The sequence below is a fragment of the Rhinopithecus roxellana genome, chromosome 20, assembly GCF_007565055.1.
Source record: "Rhinopithecus roxellana isolate Shanxi Qingling chromosome 20, ASM756505v1, whole genome shotgun sequence".
Classification (NCBI taxonomy): Eukaryota; Metazoa; Chordata; class Mammalia; order Primates; family Cercopithecidae; genus Rhinopithecus; species Rhinopithecus roxellana.
The window spans coordinates 46,435,441-46,462,435 of record NC_044568.1 but is presented as its reverse complement, the minus strand read 5'-3'; the positions used below and the strand labels follow the sequence as shown (position 1 = coordinate 46,462,435).

Below are 26,995 nucleotides of genomic sequence, written 5' to 3'. Positions count from 1 at the left end.
CCTCTAATTCCCTAGTCCCTTTAAAGAGCTTATCTTCATATCTCAATTGTCCTGAGACACTGTGTTGAAAAGATCCATCTGGTACATAAGCTTTAAAGTCCATAAATACTTTAAGTCGGCAGGTGGGTCAGTTTTGGAGGCAATTGCTATTAATGAGTGTCACAAGTGTTTATTGGGATGTTCTTTGTATTCTAATTATATGACATCAAGTATAATACTATATGTATGTTTCTCTAGGTTTCACAAATTCTGCCCTGCAGTATAGCTTTGTTTCTGCAAACGAAGCACCATTCTACCTCTGGGGATCATCAACTAGTGGCTTGACTAAACTGTCAGTAACAAGGCCTTTTGGAAGAGCCAAAACTAGATGGTCTCAAGTGAGTAAACTTAATGATACATGTCCATCTATCTATTTATCTTTTCTTAAAAGCTATATTATCTTAGACTGTATAAATGAACACCAATAAACATTGTGTCTATCTTCTTTCTCCTAGGTTTTTAGTCCGGAAATACAAGCAAAATTTAACAAAATAACTGCAGTGGCAAAAGGATTTCTTACTCGTAGACTTATGCAGACAGATAAGCTGAAGCAACTTCGACAAACTGTAAAAGTGAGATTCCTGTAAATTGTTTGTATTTACTTCTGTCTTAGTTTCTATCAGTCTTGTGACAGCTGAGCTAACAGATTAGTTCAGAACTTAAACACTTTTTAGTCACTGTAATATAGGCAGTTTTAGAAGTCTGTTTGTTTGTTAGGGGAAGTCAGAGACCCCGAACAGAGGGACTGGCTGGAGCCGCAGCAGAGGAATATAAATTGTGAAGATTTCATTTTAATATGGACATATATCAATTCCCAAATAATACTTTTATAATTTCTTATGCCTGTATTTACTTCAATCTCTGAACATAAATTGTGAAGATTTCATTTTAATATGGACATTTATCAGTTTCCAAAATTAATACTTTTATAATTTCTTATGCCTGTCTTTAATCTCGTAATCCTGTTATCTTCATAAGCTGAGGATATATGTCACCTCAGGACCACTATTGTGTTAACTGTACAAATTGATTGTAAAATGTGTGTTTGAGCAATATGAAATCAGTGTACCTTGAAAAAGAACAGAATAACAGTGATTTTCTAGGAACTAGGGAAGACAACCATAAGGTCTGACTGCCTATGGGGTTGGGCAAAACAGAGCTGTATTTTTCTTCTTGCAGAGACCCTGTAGACGGACGTGCAAGTAGGGAAGATATCGCTAAATTCTTTTCCTAACAAGGAATATTAATAATTAATACCCTGGGGAAGGAATGCGTTCCTCGGGGGAGGTCTATAAACGGCTGCTCTGGGAGTGTCTGTCTTATGCAGTTGAGATAAGGACTGAAATACGCCCTGGTCTACTGCAGTACCCTCAGGCTTACTAGGATTGGGAAACTCCACCCTGGTAAATTTGTGGTCAGACCAGTTCTCTGCTCTCGAACCCTGTTTTCTTTTGTTTAAGATGTTTATCAGTACAATATGTGCACAGCTGAACATAGACCCTTATCAGTAGTTTCTGATTTTGCCATTGTCCTGTTTCCTCAGAAGCGTGTGATCTTTGTTCTCCTTTTTGCCCTTTGAAACATGTGATCTTTGTGACCTACTCCTTGTTCTTGCACCCCCTCCCCTTTTGAAATCCTTAATAAAACTTGCTGGCTTTAAGGCTCAGGTGGGCATCACGGTTCTACTGATATGTGATGTAACCCCTGGAGGCCCAGCGGTCAAATTCCTCTCTTTGTATTCTTTCTCTTTATTTCTCAGCCAGCCAACACTTATGAAAAATAGAAAGAATCTACGTTGAAATATTGGGGGCTGGTTCCCCTAATAATTGTTAATCTTACTCAGATAATATTATGAATAACATGTAAATGAAGCAGTTTGTGTGTATTTCTCTTGCTTGAAAGTGAGTGGTGTTTGACTTCTAATAAGTAACAGTTTTATTTACGTTCTTAGTACAGTTGGCCCTCTATCTCTGGGTTCCACATCTGTGGATTCCACCAACCATGGATCAAAAATAATTCAGAAAAAACAAATGATGGTTGTGTCTGTACTGAACACGTACAGACGTTTTTTCTTGTCATTATTTCCTAAACAATATAACAACTATTTATGTAGCATGTATGTTTATTAAGTATTTTAACTAATCTAGAGATGATTTAAAGTACATGGGAGATGTGCTTAGGTTATATGCAGATAACCATTTTGTATAAGGGACTCCAGCATCCTTGGATTTTGGTATCTGAGGGATTCCTGAGGAAAGACAGTAATTTTGGATTGACTGAGAAAAAGAAAAAAGGAAACTCCAGTGATCACAAATCTTTCTAGAAAAATATGTTTGAAGGAGCATTTCTTTTTTCAGGATACTATGGAATTCATAAGAAGTTTTCAGTCAGAAGCACCATTAAAGAGAGGCGTTGTTTCAGCTCAAGATGCTTCACTTCAGGAAAGAGTGTTAGCTCAGGTAAATACGTGGATCCTGAAGGCTTTTAAGACATGGACATATTATATTTCTCCTTTTTAATTTAATTACTGAAAATAGGTTTCAATGAAAATTATTTTAACCTTTTTCTATAAGTAAGTGTACATGGTATATAGTATTCCTGAACTCTGACCTCATCATTTAAATGTATACAATATTTTCTTTTCTTGTGTCTAGTTGCGAGCTGCCCTGTATGGTATTCATGACATATTCTTTGTAATGGATGCAGCTGAAAGAATGTCTATTCTACATCATGATCGAGACGTTCGCAAAGAGAAAATGCTCAGGCAAATGGTATGTTATATGATTTCTAATGAATAGAGTTCTTCTGGGTTTAGGGTAATTGATATTAAATGTCATTTTTGGTTGACTTCAGCACCTTTCTGATAATTCTTAACCACAAGTAATTCCTGGAATTACTAGCAACATTTAAATCTGTAGATAGATTTAAAAGAATTACATAATTTAAGAATTGCATATTGTTTTCTAATTGGATTTTAGAGTTGAAGCTTTGAATGTTTTGCTCAGATGGCTTATACAGTCTATCAGCTGCTCCTTATTGAATTTTCTTGAATTCAGTTATAACGTGGGTTTTACTTTTTTTGAAGTCTGAGTTAGAAAACAGGCTCCAAATTAATTTGAAGTATATCAGAGTTTGTGATTTGAATCAATTAGTGTAATTGGCAAAGGAAAAGCAAGCAAAATTTACATAATTCTAATTATTTAATTCTTAGAATTAGACTGCTTCAAAAATACAAAACAAGATGATTTAACTAAATTAAAAATGTTAGTGGAGAGAAGCTTTTCCAGGCAGTTTGGGATCATTCTGTATTATAATATAGTAGTATTAATTGGTACCAGTAGAGTTTGACATTACTTTTGTATATTAAAGGATAAAATGAAAAGTCCACGAGTGGCTCTTTCAGCTGCAACACAGAAGTCTCTTGATAGGAAGAAATACATGAAGTAAGTTTTTTGTATCACGTCATGTTAGTTATCAAACCAATTAATTGTAGTCATCTGTTGGTCTATTTGCATATTTAAATTTAGAAATAAGGGTTAATTTTTCTGCAGTTGAGCTGATAGAAATCCCCTTTATATAAAAAAATTTATTAAAATCAGGTGCTAAAATCTCATTTCATCTTAGATGAATTTATTTACTAAATTTGACAACATTCAACTCATAACTGATAGTTGATCAATCTTAAAAACAGTTAATCTTTATATTCAGTGACTAAATATATGCTTTTTCTGATGCCCTAAAGGTTTCTGGGGAATAAAGACTTAATGGGAAAAATATCTTAGTAACTTTTAAAAAAATTCTTCTTTCTTGAATGGAGTCTTTAATATGCTTAGTACAGGTCTTCCAGTAGTACACCAGCTTCTAAATGATGATTTGTTTCTGTCTCTTGTATTACATTTGTAAGCATGTTTTCCTCCCTTCTCTAAATATATGATGTCCTTATTTTTATATTGTGTTAGAGCTGCTGAAATGGGAATGCCAAATAAGAAATTTCTGGTTAAACAAAATCCTTCTGAAACAAGGTGAGAAAAAATCACTTAGTCTTAATGAGAGGCTTTTTGTTTTTTATAGAAAAAAAAAATTGGCTGGGCACAGTGGCTCATGCCTGTAATCCCAGCACTTTGGGAAGCCAAGGCGGATGGATCACCTGAGGTCGGGAGTTTGAGATCAGCCTGACCAACATGGAAAACCCCATCTCTACTAAAAATACAAAATTTGCTGGGCATGGTGGCACATGCCTGCAATCCCAGCTACTCAAGAGGCTGAGGCAGGAGAATTGCTTGAACCCGGGAGGCAGAGGTTGCAGTGAGCCAAGATCGTGCCATTGCACTCCAGCCTGGGCAACAAGAGTGAAACTCTATCTCAAAAAAAAAATTTAAATCCCAAATTTCATTTTGTTGACTTTGTTCTTCTTGACATCAGTAGATCACTTCTTGCTGAATTGGGTGGGGGGTGGTCCTCAGGCTCAAGATTCATATGAATACCTGGCCATATACCTGGTCACATGTCAGACCAGATGTATCTGGAGCTTTTGTAGGACATGCTATCTCTGGTAGAAATTTTGAGCGTGATATGTCTTGAGTTCAGTTGCACAGTCCAGAGGATCTTTGATACTTACTTAAAAACCTTAGAAAGCTAACTTAAGCTGGGCCGGGCGCGGTGGCTCATGCCTGTTATCCCAGCACTCTGGGAGGCTGAGGTGGGTGGATCACGAGGTCAGGAGTTCAAGACCAGCCAGGTCAAGATGGTGAAACCCTGTCTCTAGTAAAAATACAAAAATAAAATACAAAAAGCCGGGTATGGTGGCACGTGCCTGTAATCTCAGCTGCTCAGGAGGCTGAGGCAGGAGAATTGCTTGAACCCAGGAGGCGGAGGTTGCAGCGAGCTGAGACCGCACCACTGTACTCCATCCTGGGCGATAGAGCAAGACTCCGTCTCAAAAAGAAAAACTAACTTAAACTGGGTGCAGTGGCATGCTTCTATGATCCCAGCTACTCGGGAGGCTGAGGCAGGAGGATAGCTTAAGCCCAGGGGTTCAAACCAGTCGGGGTAACATAGTAAATAAGACCCATCTCAAAATAAATAAATAAATAAATAAAAAATAATGAAAGCTAAAAAGTGAACTTTATTATTTCTGACCTGTTTTTTACTCCTGTAAAATGAGAGTGATACTTTCTTCTCTCACTGGTTTGAAAGGAAAAGTTAACTTTTGTAAAGTATATGTATAAGAAAATTATCTACAAGCACAAGGGTTAGTCTATATGTTGGACATTTCTTTGCTGATAAAAACCTAAGGTTTGGACTCTTAGTGAGCAAAATGTAAGTATCATATTAATATGCTTTAGTCGATTTGCTCTGCTTTCTGGTAATATATAGGCCATGTTGCATAGTTGACTTTTACCTTATGATCATCATCTTTCATCCGTTGAAAGAAAATGGGAAAAAATGGAATTTATCCTTTTAAATTAATTTTTTATTTAATTTGTCAACAGAGTCCTTCAGCCAAACCAAGGACAGAATGCACCTGTTCATAGGCTACTTAGTAGACAAGGGTAAGAATGCCACACCACGGGTATTGAAAACTACGGAAACCAAGATTAGATTTGAGAGGGAAAAATAAATCTAGTGTTCTTTACATAAAGGATAATGGTTTTTCAAATGGGATTTTTTTCTTTATAGCATTGGGAAAGATATTTTAAAGTTTTGTCTTCAAATGTAACCCTCTTGGTGTACTGTTGTGTATTCTAATTACTGTCTTATGTTGGCATGTTTTTACTTTTCATTTCATACCATTTTACTCATAAAGTATTTTAAATATCCATATAGTAAGTTCAGCATCACCGAAGTGATTCTCCAACAGAATGTGACTCATGCTTATAGTCTCCTGCTGAAGCCAGAGTTTAGCTTTCCTTACTGTGCGCATGCATGAGACTTCAGTTCTTTTCAAGCTTATTTGTGCTTTGGACAGTTGATGCAATGTGATTGCTTTCTTTGAATTTTGAACATTTAGACCTTAATGCCAGTGACTTATTAATTTTTTTATATTCAATTAGAACCCCTAAGACATCAGTGAAGGGGGTTGTGCAAAATAGACAGAAGCCTTCACAGAGCAGAGTGCCTAACAGAGTGCCTGTTTCAGGTTTGTAGAAAATGAATTACTGAAGCCCATTCAATAGAAGGAAGTGCACAAGCTGCCCCATAACTCAGGCCACAGAAGTTGAATAGATTGTCTTTCCTTGCCACCATAATTTTGGCATATTCATGGTCATCTTATTAGTGTTTTTTGGTCTTAGCATTGTATGGCAGTCAGGAAGTCTTAGTAAAAGTGTGATTCCAGTCTTGATTTCTATAATGTTTCTATGGAAAGCACCATGTATTTTTCATTCTGAAAAAATTGTAGAATTTGCCATGCTTAATTCAGAAAATCTTTTTATTTAATGAATAAAAGATAATGATCATCTCTGGTGCTAAGTCTGTGCATTGTCTGTTCAGCTTGGGGAAGTGTGTCTGCACATAAGGGGATAAAACTTTCTCCCTCAGACTATAAGATCACATGTGAATATGCCAGTGGGAGGAGGGCTTCATATTTTGCTCAGTCCGAGGCTTGAGCTAAATCTCTCCTCATGTTCATTATTTGAGGAGTACGAGCTAAACTAAAAACTGTGTTTTAAAATTCTGTTTATGGTGGCGAGAAGACAAACTCATTCTTGAGCTAATTCAAAGCTCTTAACCAAATGCTGTAATATTTTTTAGGTATCTTTGTTAAGATACTTTGATTAAGCTCACTTAAAAATTATGTGATCCATTTAAAACTACTTTCCAATTGTTGTGCTTTAACTATACTGCTTTCTAGACATTTACAAGAAACCTAAATTAATCACCAGGCATTGAAGATTTAATCTTTAATCAATTCTAATCTTTCCATTAATATACAATTAGGCAAATTTTAGAGCTTTTATTACTAAGTGATTTCCTTCAAATTAGGAGGAAACAAGCTATTGATCATAACTTTGAAATGATGGCTGACCTTTTGTATGTATGTAGTGAATATAATTTATAGTGTCACACATAGGATAATTTAAAAGGTCATCTTTGGAAATCATTGTGAGTGACAATTGATGGAATTGTCTTAAAGGATTACATAGCTGAAGATACTGCTTACTCCAGAGGCAGTCAGAATAAGCTAGTTTGAAAGATAACCATTTGAAAGGACTCAGACCAAACACCAGACCTGTAGAATTTTAAGACATTTTCTATTTTTCTCATGTTTATATTCTATATTGCACTGAAACTTAGCAAGTTGGAAAATCATTGAGGAATTAGTATTGTTTTGCCTGATACCAATTTACCACAGTGACTACTCTCCATGTTCTTTTCTCATGCATTTCATCTCCACTATTTGTCACTTGTGAACTTATAAGCAAAATAGCAAGTACTGTTTTTATTCAGCAATACTCAACAGTATAAAGGATGTATATAGGCAGTCATTGAAGTTAGTAACATACAATGAAGTTCATTATTTTGAACTATTGAGGTTTAATTGTATTGAAACATAATTATTAATACAAATGAACTTAACCCTTGAATTAACATGTAAATTAATATGTATCTAAACAAGTACAAAAATCTGTTGCTGTTGTTTTTTAAAGATTTACTTACACACGAGGGCATATTTACACAATAGAAAGAGACTAAAGAATTGTATTCTTTTTTTGTTTTTGTTTTTGTTTTGAGACAGAGTCTTGTTCTGTTGCCCAGGCTGGAGTGCAGTGGTGTGATCTTGGCTCACTGCAACCTCTGCCTCCCTGGTTCAAGCCATTCTCCTGCCTCAGCCCCCTGAGTAGCTGGAATTACAGGCGCGTGCCACCATGCCCAGCTAATTTCTTGTGTTTTTAGTAGAGATGGGGTTTTACCATACTGGCCAGGCCAGTCTCAAATGCCTGACCTCAGGTGATCCGCCCACCTCGGCCTCCCAGAGCTCTGGGATTACAGGTGTGAGCCACCTTGTCTAGACAGAATTGTATTCTTTTATATAAACTGAGAGTCTGGGATACTGGCTGGTTAAAATGCTAACTACGAATCTGAACACAGGAATCCATTGTCGCTTTTTAAAATATTACTCTTTCCTGCTTATAGTTTTAATGGTCTGAATTATGTTTTAAAACAAATTTGAAATTATGTTTTGATTTACTCTAAACAGAGGCAAATTCTTTGTTAAGCAATTTATAGAAAACTAATTTTTGTTATGATAGAATATCATACTCTTAGACTGAATTAGAATTCTAAAATGTTAAAGTACGCTGCAAAGCATTTATAGTTTTACAAACCTAAATTGCAATCTCTGATTTTATCGTGATTTTTGACTTAGTTTTAAAACACATTTCTTTATTTGATGTTTTGTGCTTGACTAGAGTTTATATAGTGAAATTCAGAAACCACTAATCAAAGCAGAGTAGGAGGTGGTCATGCAAAATGGTTAAGTAAAATAACACATCAGGTGGAATTAGGTTATCAGAGTTCTTCTAGCTCCGTTCCTTAGGCAAGTGCTCTCCTATGCCTTGGTTTTATTAGACTTAAAATGGTCATAACAATTTCTACCTCAGGATCATTCATATAATGATTAAATATGATAATGTATATTGCCTAGCTCAGTGTTTGTTCCAGAGTAAAAACTCATTAAATTGTATCATTATAGAAAACCTACCATTGAAAAGTAATACTAATTTTGCTCTATTTTTAGGAGTATATGCAGGAAAAATCCAAAGAAAGCGGCCAAATGTTGCGACAATTTAAGAAGACAACATTCATTAGGATAAAACTAGGGGAGGATTATTATCCATGTTATTTTCCCTGCCCAAGACTTTATTTAACCTTGGACTCAGTTTACACAGACAAAGTGATATCAGAAGGCTGAGCACTTATCTGGATCATTCGGTCAGTTTGGTAATTCCTGCTCCACGCCCCTATTTTTCTCTTAATAATAAGTTTGGGTGAAGACAAATTAGTGTTTAGTAATTGCATCATCTCTGTGCTTACCTATACAAACCTAAGTTTGTTTTATATGCCCAGATGTCTACAGAGACCCTTTTTGTAAACATCAAGGATGTTTGGATTTACTTTTACAGAATATTGAAAAGATAAGACAAATTATAAATAAGTTCTAAAACATAAATTTCATTCATCTCTGCATAGTGATTTTTGAGTTTGATTCAAAGGAAACTTATTGCAGAAGAATGCCTTTCCCTCATTTTATAACTTTAAAAACTTGGATTAACCGCTCAAACTCCACATTCTTTGACTTATAGTATAACCATGTAGCCAATTGTGGTCCACTAAAATCTACTATAGAAGTTAATGTGGATCACCATTTTGGTCAGAAACATACATTCCTGTGAACAACTAGTTGTCTTACAGAAATATTAGGCTTCACGTTTGTTACCCCAGTACTGTTAGAAACATTTGTACTAGGTTATAAGATCTTTCTGTGACGGGTAACAAATTTGGGGAAGACAGCACAATCTTCTTGAATGTAGCTCTTGGGAATGCATTATTACATCCATTTCTGTAAAATAATAATATGTTGCATGCAGTTATATTTTCTATTTAGTCTGTATATTTTGTTCTTCATAGTCTGTTTTTTCTAGCATGCTTGATTTAGGAGAGAATAAAGGGCTATATAATAATAAATCCAGATTTCAAGATAAGAATATTGCCTGGTTAAAATTCTGCATTGCTTGAAGACACCCATGTTTAAGATTTTTCATCACTAACATATCCATTAAAAGTATCAACTGGCCGGGCAAGGTGGCTCACGCCTGTAATCCCAGCACTTTGGGAGGCCAAGGCGGGTGGATCACCTGAGGTCTGGAGTTTGAGACCAGCCTGACCAAACATGGGGAAACCCCATCTGTACTAAAAATACAAAAATTAGTCGGGCATGGTGGTGCATGCCTGTAGTTCCAGCTACTTGGGAGGCTGAGAGAGGAGAATCGCTTGAGCCTGGGAGGCAGAGGTTGCAGTGAGGCGAGATTGTGCCATTGCACTCCAGCCTGGGTAACAGTGAGACTCTATCTCAAATAAAAAAAGTATCAACCAACAAATGCTACCAAGAAAACGTGACTTCATGAGAGAGAATGTCACTATTAATTTATCATACCATTTCCAAAAAGGGCTTTGTGCTTTCACATAAAATTGGGATAGTGTATATTTAATCTAATTTAAATTTTAAAGAGATACTGGTATTTTGAAAATGCAGCCTGTATATATTCTTAATATCCTTTTAAGAATACAGAGGTGAAGATTGTTTTCTCCAATTTTCTGTACCATTTTAAATTTAACTTTGACATCCAGCTATAGACAGAAATAATAAGCCACCCTGGGTGTAAACTTGATTTTCTTTATTGAGATGTATCATGTATCCAGTGAGTGAACCAGAAAATTAGAAGATGGTCAAAAAAAGTCCAAGTTACCCATTTTTTTAAATTTATAGGCAAAGTATCAAATTGTCTTCTTAATATGATAAACTGTGCTTTATCATTCTGAAAACTCAGGATACAGCTTATTCATAGCATTGTGGGTCTCTCCAGTAAGAAACATGCTAACAGTTTTGTGCACTTTTTGTGTGGGTAATGCAAATTAGTTAAAACAAATAGTATGTTTTGGAGACAGTTAAAACTAGCTTTAGAGTAAGGATGAGAAACTTGAGTGTGTTTTTAATTTAAAGATAAAAACGTGTGTTTTACACATTTTTTTGGTGTTCATAGCTTTTTCTCATACAAGTGCCAGACACTGTTTTGTGCTTTTGATGGATTTTTATTTATATACATTTTTTTTTGCTTATTTTTACTTTGAGTGGAATGTTCATTAATGTAAATTGTATTTATTTTTATACTTTTATTTTTACTAGTTTTGCTTCTAGGCAAAAAGCAAAATAAACTTCATCTTAAAGAAAATCTAGTTTGATTGTTTTTATTTACCAGGGGAAGGACTATTAAGAAATAGATAGGCCAGGCATGGTGGCTCACGCCTGTAATTCCAGCACTTTGGGAGGCCAAGGTGGGTGGATCACGAGATCAGGAGTTTGAGACCAGCCTGGCCAATGTGGCGAAATCCCATATCTACTAAAAATACAAAAATTAGCTGGGCATGGTGGTGCCTGCCTGTAGTTCCAGCTACTTGGGAGGCTGAGACAGGAGAACTGCTTGAACCTGGAAGGCAGAAGTTGCAGTGAGCTGAGATTGTGCCACCTCACTCCAGAGCGAGACTCTGTCTCAAAAAAAAGAAAAAAAAAGTATCAACCAACAACTGTTACCAAGAAAACATGACTTCATGAGGGAGAATGTCACTATTAATTTATCATACCATTTCCAAAAAGGGCTTTGTGCTTTTCACATAAAATTGGGATAGTGTATATTTAATCTAATTTAAATTTTAAAGAGATACTGGTATTTTGAAAATGGAGCCTGTATACTTAATATCCTTTTAAGAATACGGAGATGAAGATTGTTTTCTCCAATTTTCTGTGCCATTTTAAATTTAACTTTGACATCCAGTTATAGACAGAAATAATAAGCCACCCTGGGTGTGAACTTGATTTTCTTTATTGAGATGTATCATGTATTGAATGAGTGAACCAGAAAATTAGAAGATGGTCAAGAAAAGTCCAAGTTGTCAATTTTTTTAAATTTATAGGCAAAGTATCAAATTGTCTTCTTAATATGATAAACTGTGCTTTATCATTCTGAAAACTCAGGATACAGCTTATTCATAGCATTGTGGGTCTCTCCAGTAAGAAACATGCTAACAGTTTTTGTGTTTTTTTTGTGTGTGTGTAATGCAAATTAGTTAAAACAAATAGTATATTTTGAAGATAGTTAAAACTAGCTTTAGAGTAAGGATGAGAAACTTGCGTGTGTTTTTTTAATTTAAAGATAAAAGCGTATGTTTTACACATTTTTTTGGTGTTCATAGCTTTTTCTCATACAAGTGCCAGACACTATTTTGTGCTTTTGATGGATTTTTATTTATACATTTGCTTATTTTTGAGTGGAATGTTCATTAATGTAAATTGTATTTATTTTTATACTTTTATTTTCACTAATTTTGTTTCTAGGCAAAAAGCAAAATAAACTTTCATCTTAAAGAAAATCTAGTTTGATTTTTATTTACCAGGGGAAGGACTATTAAGAAACAGGCCGGGCATGGCGGCTCATGTCTGTAATTCCAGCACTTTGGGAGGCCAAGGCGGGTGGATCACGAGATCAGGAGTTTGAGACCAGCCTGGCTAACATGGTGAAACCCCCTCTCTACTAAAAATACAAAATTAGCTGGGCGTAGTGGTGCATGCTTGTAGTTCCAGCTACTTGGGAGGCTGAAGCAAGAGAATCGCCTGAGCCTGGGAGGCAGAGGCTACAGTGAGCCGAGATTGTGCCACTGCACTCCAGCCTGGGTGACAGAGTGAGACTCCATCTCAAAACAAAAAAGAAATCGATATTAGCCAGGCATGGTGGTTCACACCTGTAGTCCTAGGTACTCTGGAGGCTAAGGCAGGAGGATCACTTGAGCCCAGGAGTTACAGGCCACAGTGAGCTATAATCGCACCACTGCATTCCAGTGTGAATGAGACTTTGTCTCCAAAAGAAAAAAAAAAAAAAAAAGAAAAAAAGATATTGAAAAGTATTTGGCCAAAACAAATATTGTATATAATCATTCTTTACAATTACAAGTTCCATGAAAGACATATCTCATTATTTAATATATCCCCTGGGCCAGGTGCAGTGGCTTACGCCTGTAATCCCAACACTATGGGAGGCCAAGGCGGAAGGATCACCTGAGGTCGGGAGTTTGAAACCAGCCTAGCCAACATGGTGAAACCCCATCTCTACTAAAAGTTGGACTTTTCAGAAGGTAAAACTCAAGCTGGAAATGTCTTAACTTATTAAGAGAGAGACGCCTGCTAAGGGAAGGAGAGGGAGAAAAGAGAATACGAAGGTTGAAGCTCACATCAAGGCTGTTAATTTGCACAACTTTAAGAATCTTCCTCTTGTTACTGCCTAATCATGTAATGTGAGCCTAGGAAAAGGCTCCTCACCTTGACCTCTTATTGAGATGTTGCATGTGATAACATGCAAGGCTGTATGGGAAGAGCTCCTCGCTTTCCTCTGGCCACCCTTTAACCCTTGTTCACTTCCAGTGTTGGGAATAGTAGGTACGACTGGAAATACTTTCCCACCTATACTGAGCTGAACACTGGAGGGCCCGTTCCGGAGATGATCCTTTTCCCTGTCATAGGTCACCATCCCATGAACAACCACAGACCACCACCCCTGAATGAAAAGTAAGAGTTATAAAAACATTGAATGCTTTCTCTCTAAGGGGCCATAATGGATAAGTAGGTTATAAAAATAATAATTAAAAAAAAATTTTTTTTGAGACTGAGTTTCGCTCTTGTAGCCCAGGCTGGTCCCAAACTCCTGACATCAGGTGACCCATCGGCTTCAGCCTCCCAAAGTTCTGGGATCATAGGCCTGAGCCACCGCTCCCGGCCTAAAATAATTTTTAAAAACGTTCTGGGGTCGAAATTGATATCCACCTTCTTAGAAACTGCTTTGCCAAGTTGGACGAAATGCGAACCCTAATTTCCCCCCCGTGCATTATTGGCAGTCAATCATATTGGATCTAGGGCAGCCTTGGTTGCTAGTCGTGGGAAGGGCATTCTGGAAGTGCCTAAAACCGCCCGCAAAGCAGTGGGTAAAGCAGCGGCCTAGAGGGGGCATAGCTGACCCACGCCAAACAGCGCATTAGCCGCAAAACCAGGTGCTGGCTGAACCTCAGTTTGCGTCTTCGCTCCGCCGCCTTCTGGAGTCCTTTCCGCCCCTAGAGGACGCAGGTGGGCTAAACAGCAGTCATGCCCTTCACCATCATGACGCCCGCAGGCGGGACCACCCGGCACTGTAGACAGCTGCCCTTTACAATCATGGCTCATAGAAACTCTACGGCCAGTGGCCGACGCCGCTCCTCAGAAGCGTGGCGCCGGCGGAAGTTGTAACCTGGGCTGTCCGGAGTGGGCAGTTGCCCCTCACAAGCATGGCGTCAGCTGAAAATGAAGTCTGTGCTGTGCGGAGCGTCGCCTGCCCCTCACAAACATGGCGCCTGCAGAAGTTGCAGCGCGGAATTAGTGGGGCGGGGCAGGTGCCCTCCACAAACATGGCGGCCGGGGATGCGGGGCGTGGCGGGGTCTGGATGGGAAGCCGAGCAGACGGCCCCAGAACAAGCGGTCATGTGACTGGGAAGATGGCCGTCTTTCCTTGGTAAGGAAGCAGCGGCGGGTGGGCTTTGGGGAGGGCCTGTTTTTAGTTGTGATGGGGTCGGCCTGGGTCTGAGAGTGTGAATTCCTCTGTCTGGTTATGGTGGTCGACCCCCCACCCCCAAGTTGTCTTGACCGTAGAATCCCTGGCCGCTATCGCGGTCCAGTGGAGCAGTCTGAAGCCAGACGGGCGGGTTCTTGGTTCTCTCCCCGTCTGCTGCCTCTCTGCGCCTTCCGCGGGTCCCTGTCCATTCATTCCTTAAAGAAAACTTGAGTTTCCAGGCTTCCGCGTCCGCAGAAGTTGGCGCGGGTTCTGGGGTCGCTGGATGAGGACAATGGTGGGCTCAGCTCTAAGTCTGGACGAGTCGGGAGACCTGGCTGTTGGTCAGTGTCCTGAGCTCCTCTGTTCACCTGGAGACTTGCTTTTCTCATCCGTAAAATGGCCGCCATTCATCCTACCCTAAGCACAGCGCTCAGACGTATTCCTTGGCCTCAAGGAGCTCCCAGTATAATGGAGCAGACACACACTAGAGGGGATGGATGTCCAAAGAAGGCATTCGGATGAAGCACCAAGAAGGGAGTGATTATCCCCACCGGGGGGCTAGGGGAAAGCTTGAAAGAGGAAGAGTTAAATTGGGTCTTGGAGAATGAACAGGAGTTCACCATAGGGGAGGGCGTGGCGTGTGCCTGGTTGGCAGGCCCTTAGGTCCCTTGTGTGGAGTAGCTAGGAGTGAGTGACTGAAGCTTCAGGGTTCAGCAGGTGGTGTGTGTGTGAGTGAAGAACTTGAGCAAGTTGTGTTGGTGATGATAGTGGGATTTGGGGACGGAGAATCTCTCCTGCATATCAGAAAGCGAGATAATTTACTTTCTCTTCAAATGATGTGAAGTAGCTTAGATTAAATGAGCAAATGAAAGACCTTAGAAATAATCAGGTACAACCTTCTGCTTTTGCGCTTGACCAACAGTTGATTTTGTCTTACTCCTTTCACTTGCCCAACACTTAAGAGACTGCTTCCTTGACACGCTACATCAGCATTGAATGTCTCTGAGCACTTCCACGGCCTGAGTTTTCTTTCAGTTAATAGTCATGCTGGCTGGGTACGGTGGCTCACGCCTCTAATCCTAGCACTTTGGGAGGCCGAGGCTGGCGGATCACCTGAGGTCAGGGGTTGGAGACCAGCTTGGCCAACATGGCGAAACCTCGTCTCTACTAAAAATACAAAAATTAGCTGGGCGTGGTGGCACGCACCTGTAATCCCAGCTACTCGGGAGGGTGAGGCAGGAGAATAGCTTGAACCTGGGAGGTGGAAGTTGCAGTGAACTGAGATCGTGCCACTGAACTCCAGCCTGGGCAACAGAGTGAGACTCTGTCTCAAAAAAATAATAAAAATAAAAATAAAAAATAAAAAAGTCATGCTAGCTTGACCAAAAAGCTTACCAAAAACATGGGAAACATTTGACTTCAGTGGATTTATCTGGAGTTTGCAATCAAAAATTCCAGGAAGATGCTGTCTTAATCTCTGCATCCCAGTACATTTTTACCTTTGGCATTTTAATTTTATATTACAAGCAGGCAAACAGGTGCCATAATGCTTTTATTGTTCAGGGTCTCTTTAGTTCCTAATCTGGCCATGCGCTAAACATTTTGTTGTTATAGTTTTTGTTGAGACGGAGTCTCACCTAGGCTTGAGTGCAGTGGCCTGATCTTGGCTCACCGCAGCCGGTGCTCTAAACATTTTCCTTCGAAGTGTACATTCATCTTTCTGTTTACCTAATAGACTTCTTGCTCCTTAAAAGTTAAAAGGACTGGCTGGGCGCAGTCCCTCATGGCCTGTAATCCCAGCACTTGGGGAGGCCGAGGCGGGTGGATCACCTGAGGTCAGGAGTTCAAGACCAGCCTGCCCAACATGGTGAAGGCCCATCTCTACAAAAATACAAAAAATAACTGGGCATGATGGCAGGTTCCTGTAATCCCAGCTACTTGGGAGGCTGAAGTGGGAGAATCACTTGAGCCTAGGAGAATCGCTTGATCCCAGGAGGCGGAGGTTGCAGTGAGCCAAGATTGTGCCATTACTCTCCAGCCTGAGCTACTGATTGAGACTCCGTCTCAAAAAAAAAAAAAAAAATGGACTGAGTTTTGTCCATCTTTGTATGTGGCGCCTAAAACTTGATGGTGAGTACTGAATAGTGTTTATGAATGAAGAGGAGACTGAGGAGGACTGCAGAGGAGAAATGAGTTTCTGTCATTAAATTTACATTTATCAAGTCCTTATTTTCTGTCAGACACCACTTGTAAAGTGTATAACGTGTAACGTCATTCGGTTCTTAAAACAACCCCATGTTTTGGATGAAGAAATAGAGGCAGAGAGATGAAGCAGTTTACTTAAAATAATTAGCCCCACAAGGGATAGCTGAGGTTTGGAAGCCAGAGGCCATCATAGTAATCATCCTTGTCAGCTGGACCTCAAATCTGTCTATCCTGGCTGAGATTTCTGGCTTGCGGGGTTCCCCAAATCCCACTGCCTTGTCATGAGTCTCCCCAGGAATGCCTCTTTTTAGCCACAGTTTTTGCTATCCCTGCTGTATTTTGGCCTGGCTAGGAGATGAGATGTCCTGTATACCCTAGATCACGTTTTCCCTTTAATCCTGTGGTTTTAGCACACTTGAAAATACTACCTTTTGGGCCAGGCAAGGTGGCTCATGCCTCTAATCCCAGCACTTCGGGAGGCCAAGGCCGGTGGATCACTTGATGTTAGGAGTTCAAGACCAGCCTGGCCAACATAGTGAAACCCTGTCTCTACTAGAGAAAAAAAAAACACATTCCTCAGATGTGGTGGCGGGTACCTGTAGTCCCAGCTACTCCAGAGGCTGAGGCAGGAGAATTGCTTGAACCCAGGAGGCAGAGTTTGCAGTGAGCTGAGACCGCGGCACTGCACTCCAGCCTGGGTGACACAGTGAGACTCCATCTCAAAAAAGCAAAAAAAAAAAAAAAAAAAAAAAAAAAAATGGCAAAACAAGAAACCAACCCTTGGAGTCAGAATCACTACATCATTTTAAGAGTTTTTTATGTGTAGCGGTGAAGGGGGCTGGATAATATTGTGCTTGTGGAAGAAAAAGCTGTGTGGTCCTTATGTGATTAGTAACCAAAAAGTTATTTGAGAATTAAAATAATTGGGCAAAGCATTTAGTGGATTTTGGTGTTTCCAGTATAAGGGGATTAATTTGGTTAATCATGGTGGGATTTCTGTGTATCCATATGATCGGGGTAAATAATTTAAAAATAGGCTGTTGTCAACCTTTAATGTGCATATAAACCACCTGAGGATTTCGTTAAAATGCAGATTCTGATTCTGTAGGCGTGGGGTATTTTAGCCCACCCAGGTGACGTCTTTGCTGGTGATCTGTGAACCACACTTTGAGTAGCCAAGGGCTAAGCCCAGCCAATAGTGGAGGTGTGAAATGGTGGCCTTTTCTCCTGTGGCAGGTGCCAGTGATCCAGACAAGCCCTTTACGTTGCTGGGGGTTGGAATTATGGGGAATTTTTACCAGTTTATATCAACTATATTAGCAAAAAGAAAAGGAATGATTTTTGAGGAAATGCCCACAAGAGGTCGCTGTTAGCCTTACCAAAGATCCAGAGGTTAAAGAAAATGCTTTAACATCTCAGACTTAGGGATCAGAGAGCAAATTTAAGGAAATCATCAAATAAGTGGTATAGAACATCAAAATATGATGGTTTACTGTGGGCTTTCAGGAAGGAAAAAACATTTTAAGATTTATTTCCACAAGCAGTATTTTTTTTTTTTTTGAGACGGAGTCTCGCAGTGCCATGATCTCGGCTCACTGCAACCTCCGCCTCCCGGGTTCAAGCAGTTCTCGTGCCTCAGCCTCCCAAGTATCTGGGATTACAGTTGTGTGCTACCACGCCTGGCTAATTTTTTTGTGTTTTTAGTAGACACGTGATTTTGCCATGTTGGCCAGGCTGGTCTCAAACTCCTGACCTCAGGTGATTCACCCACCTCGGCCTCCCAAAGTGCTGGGATTACAGGCGTGAGCCACTGTGCCCGGCCCAGAAGCGGTATTTTTTCACCACCATCCCCCTTTTTTAAAAAAATAAAATTCGTTCCAAAACTTCGCTCTTTTAAGGGAAATAGACATATGCTTAATTTTTCAAGTTCTCGACATGACCTATAGATAATCTATGGAACTGCTGAATCTGTTTCTATTGCTGCTCTCACTTTTGACAAGATACCAGCATTCTAACAGCCTCAGCTTCTTCATCTGAAAAATGGGCATAGTACCTATCTCATTGGGTTGATTAAATGAGGAAATGGAGGTAAAGGCTGGCCCAGAGCCTGGTATATAGTAAGTGCATAATAAATGAGAACTGTTATTTGATTGTTGCATATGAAGTCATATTTCTGTTTTGATCTAGTGTTTGCTCAGCTGTTGATTGTTAGTAATTCATTAGAATTACTAATGGGACAGAAAACACATTTGGAATTGACTTTCCTGTCCCATTAAATTTCCTGCTTTGTTAAATGAACCTTTCAGCATTCTACTTTTCTTGACAACAGATAAAATTAAGAGTCATTTGAGGCTGGGCGTGGTGGCTCACACCTATAATCCCAGCACTTTGGAAGGCCAAGGTGGGCGATTCACTTGAGGTCAGGAGTTTTAGACCAGCCTGGCCAAAATGGTGAAAGTCCGTCTCTACTAAAAATACAAAAATTAGCCAGGCATGGTGGCGCACACCTGTAATCCCAGCCACCTGGGAGGCTGAGGCAGGAGAATTGCATGAATCCAGGAGATGGAGATTGCAGTGAGCCGAGATCATGCGACTGCACTCCATCCTGGGGGACGAAGCAAGACTCCGTCTCAAAAAAAAAAAAAAAAAAAAAGTGATTTGAAAAGAGGAGGAGTGTGATTTGATGTTTTAAACTCCATCTTGACCGTTGATGACTCTTATTCAAATTTATCCTTTGGGGTTTTGTTTTTTAGTAAATCAAGGATAGCCTGATAGCATCCTTGATGGGATGGGAGTTTGGAAGAATATATATATATATATTTTTTTTTTTTGAGATGGAGTTTCACTCTTGTTGTCCAGGCTGGAGTGCAATGGTGAGATCTTGGCTCAGTGCAACCACCGCCTCCCAGGTTCAAGCGATTCTCCTGCCTCAGCCTCCCTAGTAGCTGGGATTACAGGCATGTGCCACCACGCCCAGCTAATTTTGTATTTTTAGTAGAGACAGGTTTCTCCACATTGGTCAGGCTGGTCTCGAACTCCTGACCTCAGGTGATCTGCCCGCCTTGGTCTCCCAAAGTGCTGGGGTTACAGGCACGAGCCACTGTGCCTGGCCATGCAAGAATATTTCATAGGTAATTTCAATTGCAATCTTTTAGAAGATGAAGTTAGTGTACATTTTGTAAATATGATCCCAGAGGGACTGGGCAAAGTATTGTGAAAGGGATTGTCCCTTAAAAAAAATAAAAGTAGAACTGGTTCATTATTGTCAACCAGCCTTTCTCCTCCTTTCCTACACTCAAAGCCAAGTTCATGTAGAAAGGATAGAAATGAAATGACATGGGAGCTCAATTCGTTTGTGCTGGCTTGGGTTTCTGGGTTAATGGAGGATTTTGGATAAAGCTGACTAGTTGCATGGCACAATTGGATCTGGGGTGCCAGTATTTCATACAAAGGTTAATAAAGTTGGGAATCTAAATGGGAGCAGAAGGTGGCGCGGGGGGATGAATTTAAGGGACTTGGAGGCCAAGGAAAGTCCTTGTGCTCTTTGAGGTTCCTCCTTCCCTAAAGTGGGTTGGGGGAGACAAGAATTGTCCCGTGTGCCCAGGAAAGCTGATTTTCTGGGTTGTGATATTTTACGAATGAGAAGTGCACGTCTTTTGTTAAAGAAAAATTATTGGCCGGGCGCAGTGGCTCATGCCTCTAATCCCAGCACTTTGGGAGGCCGAGACAGGTGGATCACCTGAGGTCGGGAGTTCGAGGCCAGCTTGGCCAACATGGTGAAACCCCATTTCTAATAAAAAATACAAAAATTAGCTGGGCGTGGGGGTGTGCTTATGGTCCCAGCTACTCGGGAGGCTGAGGCAGGAGGATGGCTTAAACCTGAGATGTGGAGGTTGCAGTGAGCTGAGATCGCACCACTGCACTCCAGCCTGGGCAACAGAGCGAGACTCTGTGTCAAAAACAAAAACAAAAACAAAACAAAAGTATTATTCATGGTGCTTGTTAAAGGAGATGAGACAGGCTTATTCTGGGGGACTGCTACAGTGGGGTTTTGCAATAGGGGACAGAGATTCGCCTCAGCTCCTAATGCAACAAGGAATAGTGGGAATTTATAGCCAAGTGGGGGTAGAAGAAGAATTTGATCAGATATTGAGGGCGATTGGATATGGAGGGGGATTCTGGCTCAATCAACTTGACAGAATTCTTGCTAAAACTTGGCGGTGCAAAAACAAACATGGAAATCCAATAGCTGAGCACTAGCTGGGGAGAACTCGGAGGAACCTGCCCAGAGTTTGGTCAAGGAGAGACTTTGTCAGTTTCCATACTGGCTGAGGTGTTCTCCTGCTTGGAGAGTCAACGGAGGAGATGAGAAAGGGGTCAAATGCGTTAACTTGTCTAAGACTTTGTGGCCCTGACGTTCTGTGACTATGGTAGCTTTTAAAATTATATGTGGATACACACATTGCATAAAAAATTTGGTTAAGTATGTGAGTTAAAAAAATTTTTTTAAACCATAACCTATGAAATTAAATTCTCAGATCTTCATAATAGAGATTAAGAAATGTAAAGACAATCATTTAAAAACATTTGCTGCCTTCCCCCCACTCCTATATTCCTCTCCTTTTGATTTTTTTTTTTTTTTTTTTTCTTTTTAAGAGAGAGGGACTCATTCTGTTGCCCAGGCTGGAGTGCAGTGGTGTGATCGTAGCTCACTGCAGTTTTGAACTCCTGGATTCAAGCGATCCTCCCACCTCAACCTCTAGAATAGTTGGGACTACAGGCACACACCACCACACTCAGCAAATTTATTTATTTATTTATTTATTTTGTAGAGATGGGGTTTCGCCATGTTGCCCAGGCTGGTTTCAAACTCCTGGGCTAAAGCCGTCCACCCATGTGTGCCTCCCAAAGTGCTGGGATTACAGGCGTGAGCCACCATGCCCGGTGGAGAGAATTTCTTAAAAGGAAAACGGATACTTTATTTTCAGAGGAGCAACAATAAGACTATTATTGCAGCACAAAGATAAGCACAGAAGACACAGGGACAGTATCTTCAAAATGCTCAAAGAAGGCTGGGCGCAGTGGCTCATGCCTGTAATCCCAGCACTTTGGGAGGCTGAGGCAAGAGGATCTATTGAGCCCAAGAGTTTAAGACCAGCCTGGACAACATAGGAAGACGCCATCTCTCAAAAAACTCAAAAAAAAAAAAAAATGTAAAAGGAAAAGTTCTTTTTCGTTTCTTTTTTTTTTTTTTTGAGACGGAGTCTCGCTCTGTCGCCCAGGCTGGAGTGCAGTGGCCGGATCTCAGCTCACTGCAAGCTCTGCCTCCCGGGTTTATGCCATTCTCCTGCCCCAGCCTCCCGAGTAGCTGGGACTACAGGCGCCCGCCACCTCGCCTGGCTAGTTTTTTGTATTTTTTAGTAGAGACGGGGTTTCACCGTGTTAGCCAGGATGGTCTCGATCTCCTGATCTCCTGACCTCATGATCCGCCCGTCTCGGCCTCCCAAAGTGCTGGGATTACAGGCTTGAGCCACCGCGCCCGGCCTCTTTTTCGTTTCTATACATTTTACTGTGAAGGTTCCAAGTATGTTTTGTTTGCTTTTGTACTTGTCCTGCTTGGGCCACAGATGTTTCTTGAGGCTGTAGCTTGATGTCTTTCTTTGGTTTTGGAAAAGTTTCACCTATTATCTCTTCAGAGACTGTTCTTGCACATTCTCTCTCTCCTCCTCTTTGGGATTCCAGTTATATGTGTGTTAGGCCTTCTCTTCACATTCCTTGCGTCTTTGAAATTCTGCCCGTCTTCCTGTGCTTTTTCCGCTCCTTGCTTCAGTCTCCCCCTTTGTTTTCCAGCTCATGAATCCTTTCTCTTGTTGAACCCTCAAGAAACCATTGAAAACACCTGTGAGCTCTTCATCTCCTTTCTACATGGCTCCTCCCTCTTGCCCTATGCAGCTTAATGGGCGAATATCTTGAGGGGAAATCTGGGCTGGATTTCTGTCTTCCCTGTGCTCTCTCCTCTTCCCCCTGGCTGTTTTGGTAGCCCTGAACTCCTGTGAAGCTCTGTGAGGTTTCCTTAGAGCCCTTTTAGCTGCTCTGCTGCTTCACAGCTGCCTTCTGCTTGGCGTCAGCCTCTTGTCCCATGCTGAGAATTCACAAGTGCCGTCAGTGGGAAAGCTGGGCAAGGAGTGTTAGAGTCACCTTAGTGAGTTTCCCTTTGTTCTGGTGTGTGGCATGACAAGTTCAGTATGCTGGCAGCTCTTTATACCTTCGAACGTACATTTTTTTTTTTTTTGAGATGGAGTCTCACTCTGTCCCCCATGCTGGAGTGCAGTGGCCTGATCTCAGCTCACTGCAACCTCTGCCTCCTGGGTTCAAACGATTCTCCTGCCTCAGCGTCCCAAGTAGCCCGATTACAGGCATGTGCCACTATGCCCAGCTGATTTTTGTATTTTTCGTAGAGACAGGGTTTCACTGTGTTAGCTAGGATGGTCTCGATCTCCTGACCTCATGATCCGCCCGCCTCAGCCTCCCAAAGTGCTGGAGTTATAGGCATGAGCTACTGTGCCCAGCCAAACAGATTTTTTAAAATGTTGTGTTTTGTTTCTTGTTTGCCATGGAGTCCCCCTGTGTGGCCCAGGCTGGAGTGGAGTGGTGTGATCTCCGTTCACCATGGACCTCCACCTCCCAGGTTCAAGTGATTCTTCTGCATCAGCCTCGCAAGTAGCTGGGATTACAGGCATGCACCACCACACCCACCTAAGTTTTGTATTTGTAGTAAAGATGGGGTTTTACCATGTTGGGAACTCCTGACCTCAAGTGATCCGCCCACCTAGGCCGCCCAAATTGCTGGGATTACAGGTGTGAGCCACTGTGCCTGGCCAAAACATTTGTTTTTAAATGTAGTTTTCTTTTTGACTTTGGTGGGCATATTGTGCTGTTCTAAACTACCTTGGCATTGAGGAAGTCTCATCTGAAGTTTTTAGTGTTTTAAGTACCCCCATCCACTAATTGGCTCTGTTTTGCTGTTTACCAGGCACTCCAGGAACAGGAACTACAAAGCTGAATTTGCATCATGCCGCCTGGAGGCTGTACCATTGGAGTTTGGGGACTATCACCCTCTGAAACCCATAACTGTAAGTTTCGTTAAGGGTCTTTGTGAATGATATTCTTATCCCTTGAAATGAAAGACAGTCTTCTTGAGTCTTTTCCATTTTGCCAGTGGTAACCATTTTTGCATATTTGATTTTTTTTTTTTTTTTTTTTTTCAGACAGAGTCTTGCTCTGTCGCCCAGGCTGGAGTGCTGTGGTGGCTCAATGCAACCTCTGCCTCCTGGGTTTAAGCAATTCTTCTGCCTCAGCTTCCCGAGTAGCTGGGACTGTAGGCACGCGCCACCATGCCTAGCTAAGTTTTTGTATTTTTTTAGTAGAGATGGGGTTTCGCCATGTTGCCCAGGCTGGTCTCGAACTCCTGAGCTCAGACAATCTGTCCACCTCCGCCTCACGAAGTGCTAGGTGTGAGCCACTGCACCCAGCCTGATTTTTTTTTTTAAATGTTTTTATTATTTATTTATTTTTGAGATGGAGTCTCACTTTGTATCCCAGGCTGGAGTGCAGTGGTGGTACGATCTCAACTCACGGCAACCCCTGCCTCCCAGGTTCAAGCGATTCACCTGCCTCAGCCTCCCAAGTAGCTGGGATTACAGGCATGCGCCATCACACTTGGCTAATTTTTGCTAGTTTTTGTATATTTAGTAGAGACAGGGTTTCGCCATGTTGGCCAGGCTGGTCTCGAACCATTGACCTCAGGTGATCCACCCGGCTTGGCCTCCCAAAGTGCTGGGATTACAGGAGTGAGCCACCGCACCCGGCCTGCATATTTAAATCAACTGGTTTGTTCACTACCTCTTTTTTGTAATATTGGCCTCGCCCAGCACCATTTTTACTCCCTTCCTTCCTCCTTAGTGAGGTTGCCATGTGAATGGGATGACTTTGTTCTTGATTTGGCTGTGTCAACAAAATGTATCTTGACTTTTAATTTTTGTATTTGGAATATAAGAGTCACTCTAATTGCCAGCAGAGAGTGCTGTCCTGAATAGCATGTTAGTCTATCTGTGGGTTTCTTTAAAAAATAAAATGAAAGCAGGCAAGAGACTTGGCTGGTTCCTCTCTGCCAGGTCGGTACTGTCTTTTTAGCAAGTAATAGAAACTATGTGGTTGTTGTGTTGGGGAAAAGATGTGATTGTCAGCATGGAGGCTCTGGGAATGTATGGAGATGACTGCATAAAGCAGAAGACCCCAAGACTGCGATTCAGCCTCCCAGGACCCCTCAATCCCCATGCTGTTGTGTGGCTGTGGGTGACCTCATCACAGCCACAGTTGCTTTCATTCTCGGGTGCCTGTTCCCCATGTTAAAAGAAAATTCTTGGCCGGGCTTCATGCCTCATACCTGTAATTTCACCACTTTGAGAGCCTGAAGCGGGTGGATCACCTGAGGTCAGGAGTTTGAGACCAGCCTGGCCAACATGGCAAAACTCCATCTCTACTAAAAATACTCTACTAAAAATACAAAATTTAGCTGGGCATAGTGGCGTGTGCCTGTAGTCGCAGTTACTCAGGAGACTAAGACAGGAGAATTGCTTAAACCAGGAGGCAGAGGTTGCAGTGAGCCAAGATCACACCACTACACTCTAGCCTGGGCGACAGAGAGAGACTCCATCTCAAAAAAATAAAAAGAAAATTCTCAGCCAAATTAAATTTAATGGAGCTTAATTGAGCAAAGAATAATTCATGAATCGGGCAGCCTCCTGAGCCAAAGTAGGTTCAGAGAGACTCCAACACAGTCACGTGGTAGACGAAGATTTATGGACACAGAAAGGAAAGTGACATTCAGAAAATAGAAGTGAGGTACAGAAACAGCCGGATTGGTTACAGTTCAGCATTTGCCTTATTTGAACCCAATTTGAACACTTGTCTCCCGGCACCTTTTTTCTTTTTTTTTGAGACGGAGTTTTACTCTTGTTACCCAAGCTGGAGTGCAATGGCGCAATCTCAGCTCACTGCAACCTCTGTCTCCCAGGTTCAAGTGATTCTCCTGCCTCAGTCTCCTGAGTAGCTGGGACTACAGGTGCCCGCCACCATGCCAGGCTAATTTTTTTGTCTTTTTAGTAGAGACGGGGTTTCACTATGGTGGCCAGGCTGGTCTCAAACTCCTGACTTCAGGTGATCCGCCTGCCTCGGCCTCCCAAAGTGCTGGGATTACAGGTGTGAGCTGTAATCCCAGTTACAAGTGTGTGCCTGGCACAGTTGACCCCTTTAATTGGCCAAACCTTGGTGATTGGCACAAGAGTAGGTTACAGTCTGTTTACACGTCCAGTGAGGTTATAGTTCACTATGTGCAGAGAAACCTTTAGGCCAAAGTTAAAATACATAAGGAGACAGCTGTAGGCTAAACTTCATTTAACACCCATACCGTAACAGAATAGCTGCGAAGAGCTGCTGCAGCTCCTGGCCTATCCTGTTAGATTGGCAACATCGGCAGCAGGAAAATGCTTTTCTCCAGCAGTTTTCATTGACCCACTTTTGTTATGCGCCCTACCCTGAACGAGCATTGGTGACCTGCTGTAGAGAATAAGTTGATAGATTGGGGTAGGTCTAAGGCTTACCTTGGGAACTGAGAGCAGAGTTCACCCCACCAGGCCTGTGGGAACTGAGTATGGGGGAAGAGATGTTTTCTCAAATAAAAATTGGGGTATTAAGTATTAAGCCTGTGAGGTGGAGGAATGGGTGCCAGAAGACAAAAGCAGCAAATGTATACCAATGGGAGGTGCTTCTCTCTCTCCCCTAGACTGCAGTTCAACTCCATTCAGGCAGCTGTCACTGGCAGTTGGCATCTGACTCGACAGGTTTGAGGGCAGAGTCCTCAATGAGACAGCCCTGGCCCAGTATGGTGGCTCATGCCTGTAATCCCAGCACTTTAGGATGCTAGATGGGAGGATCTCTTGGGCCCAGGAGTTCGAGACCAGCCTGGGCCACATAGTGATACCCCACCTCTATAAAAAGTAAAAAAAAAATTAGCAGAGTGTGATGGTGTGCTTGTAGTCCCAGCTACTCGGGAGGCTGAGGCAGGAAGATGGCTTGTGCTCAGGATGTTGAGGGTACAGTGAACTGTGATCGCACCATTGCACTCCAGGCTTAGTGACAAAGCGAGACTTTGTCTCCAAAAAAAAGAAAAGACATCTTCACTTCAGAAACTCCAACTTTGCTACACATTGGGAGTTCCCATGCCTCCCTCCTTCATGTTCAATAATTTGCTATAATGGCTAACAGAACTAGGGAAACATTTACTTATACTTACCAGTTTATTATTAAGGATATTACAAAGAATACAGATGAACAGCCAGATG

At 41.4% G+C, this 26,995-nt stretch overlaps 2 protein-coding genes across 8 annotated transcripts in view; both read left to right on the top strand.

Annotated features, from left to right (window-relative positions):
- CCP110 (centriolar coiled-coil protein 110) overlaps positions 1-10,991 on the top strand; it is a 30,871-nt gene extending 19,880 nt beyond the window's left edge. For 3 of the 7 annotated variants that reach the window (XM_010388545.2, XM_030925577.1, XM_030925580.1), the window contains 9 exons: positions 238-377; positions 495-611; positions 2,397-2,498; positions 2,694-2,810; positions 3,409-3,482; positions 3,999-4,061; positions 5,532-5,591; positions 6,093-6,178; positions 8,780-10,991. In XM_010388545.2, the coding sequence (XP_010386847.1) occupies positions 238-377; positions 495-611; positions 2,397-2,498; positions 2,694-2,810; positions 3,409-3,482; positions 3,999-4,061; positions 5,532-5,591; positions 6,093-6,178; positions 8,780-8,832 (812 nt within the window). In that variant the 3' untranslated portion in view covers positions 8,833-10,991. The remainder of the gene's footprint in view (positions 1-237; positions 378-494; positions 612-2,396; positions 2,499-2,693; positions 2,811-3,408; positions 3,483-3,998; positions 4,062-5,531; positions 5,592-6,092; positions 6,179-8,779) is intronic. The other 4 variants (XM_010388546.2, XM_030925578.1, XM_030925579.1 and 1 more) reach the window with 3 other exon arrangements.
- Positions 10,992-14,183: 3,192 nt separating this feature from the next.
- VPS35L (VPS35 endosomal protein sorting factor like) overlaps positions 14,184-26,995 on the top strand; it is a 149,758-nt gene continuing 136,946 nt past the window's right edge. Inside the window, exons 1-2 of the mRNA XM_010388549.2 lie at positions 14,184-14,348; positions 23,626-23,725. Coding sequence (XP_010386851.2) covers positions 14,245-14,348; positions 23,626-23,725 — 204 coding nt within the window. The 5' untranslated portion in view covers positions 14,184-14,244. The remainder of the gene's footprint in view (positions 14,349-23,625; positions 23,726-26,995) is intronic.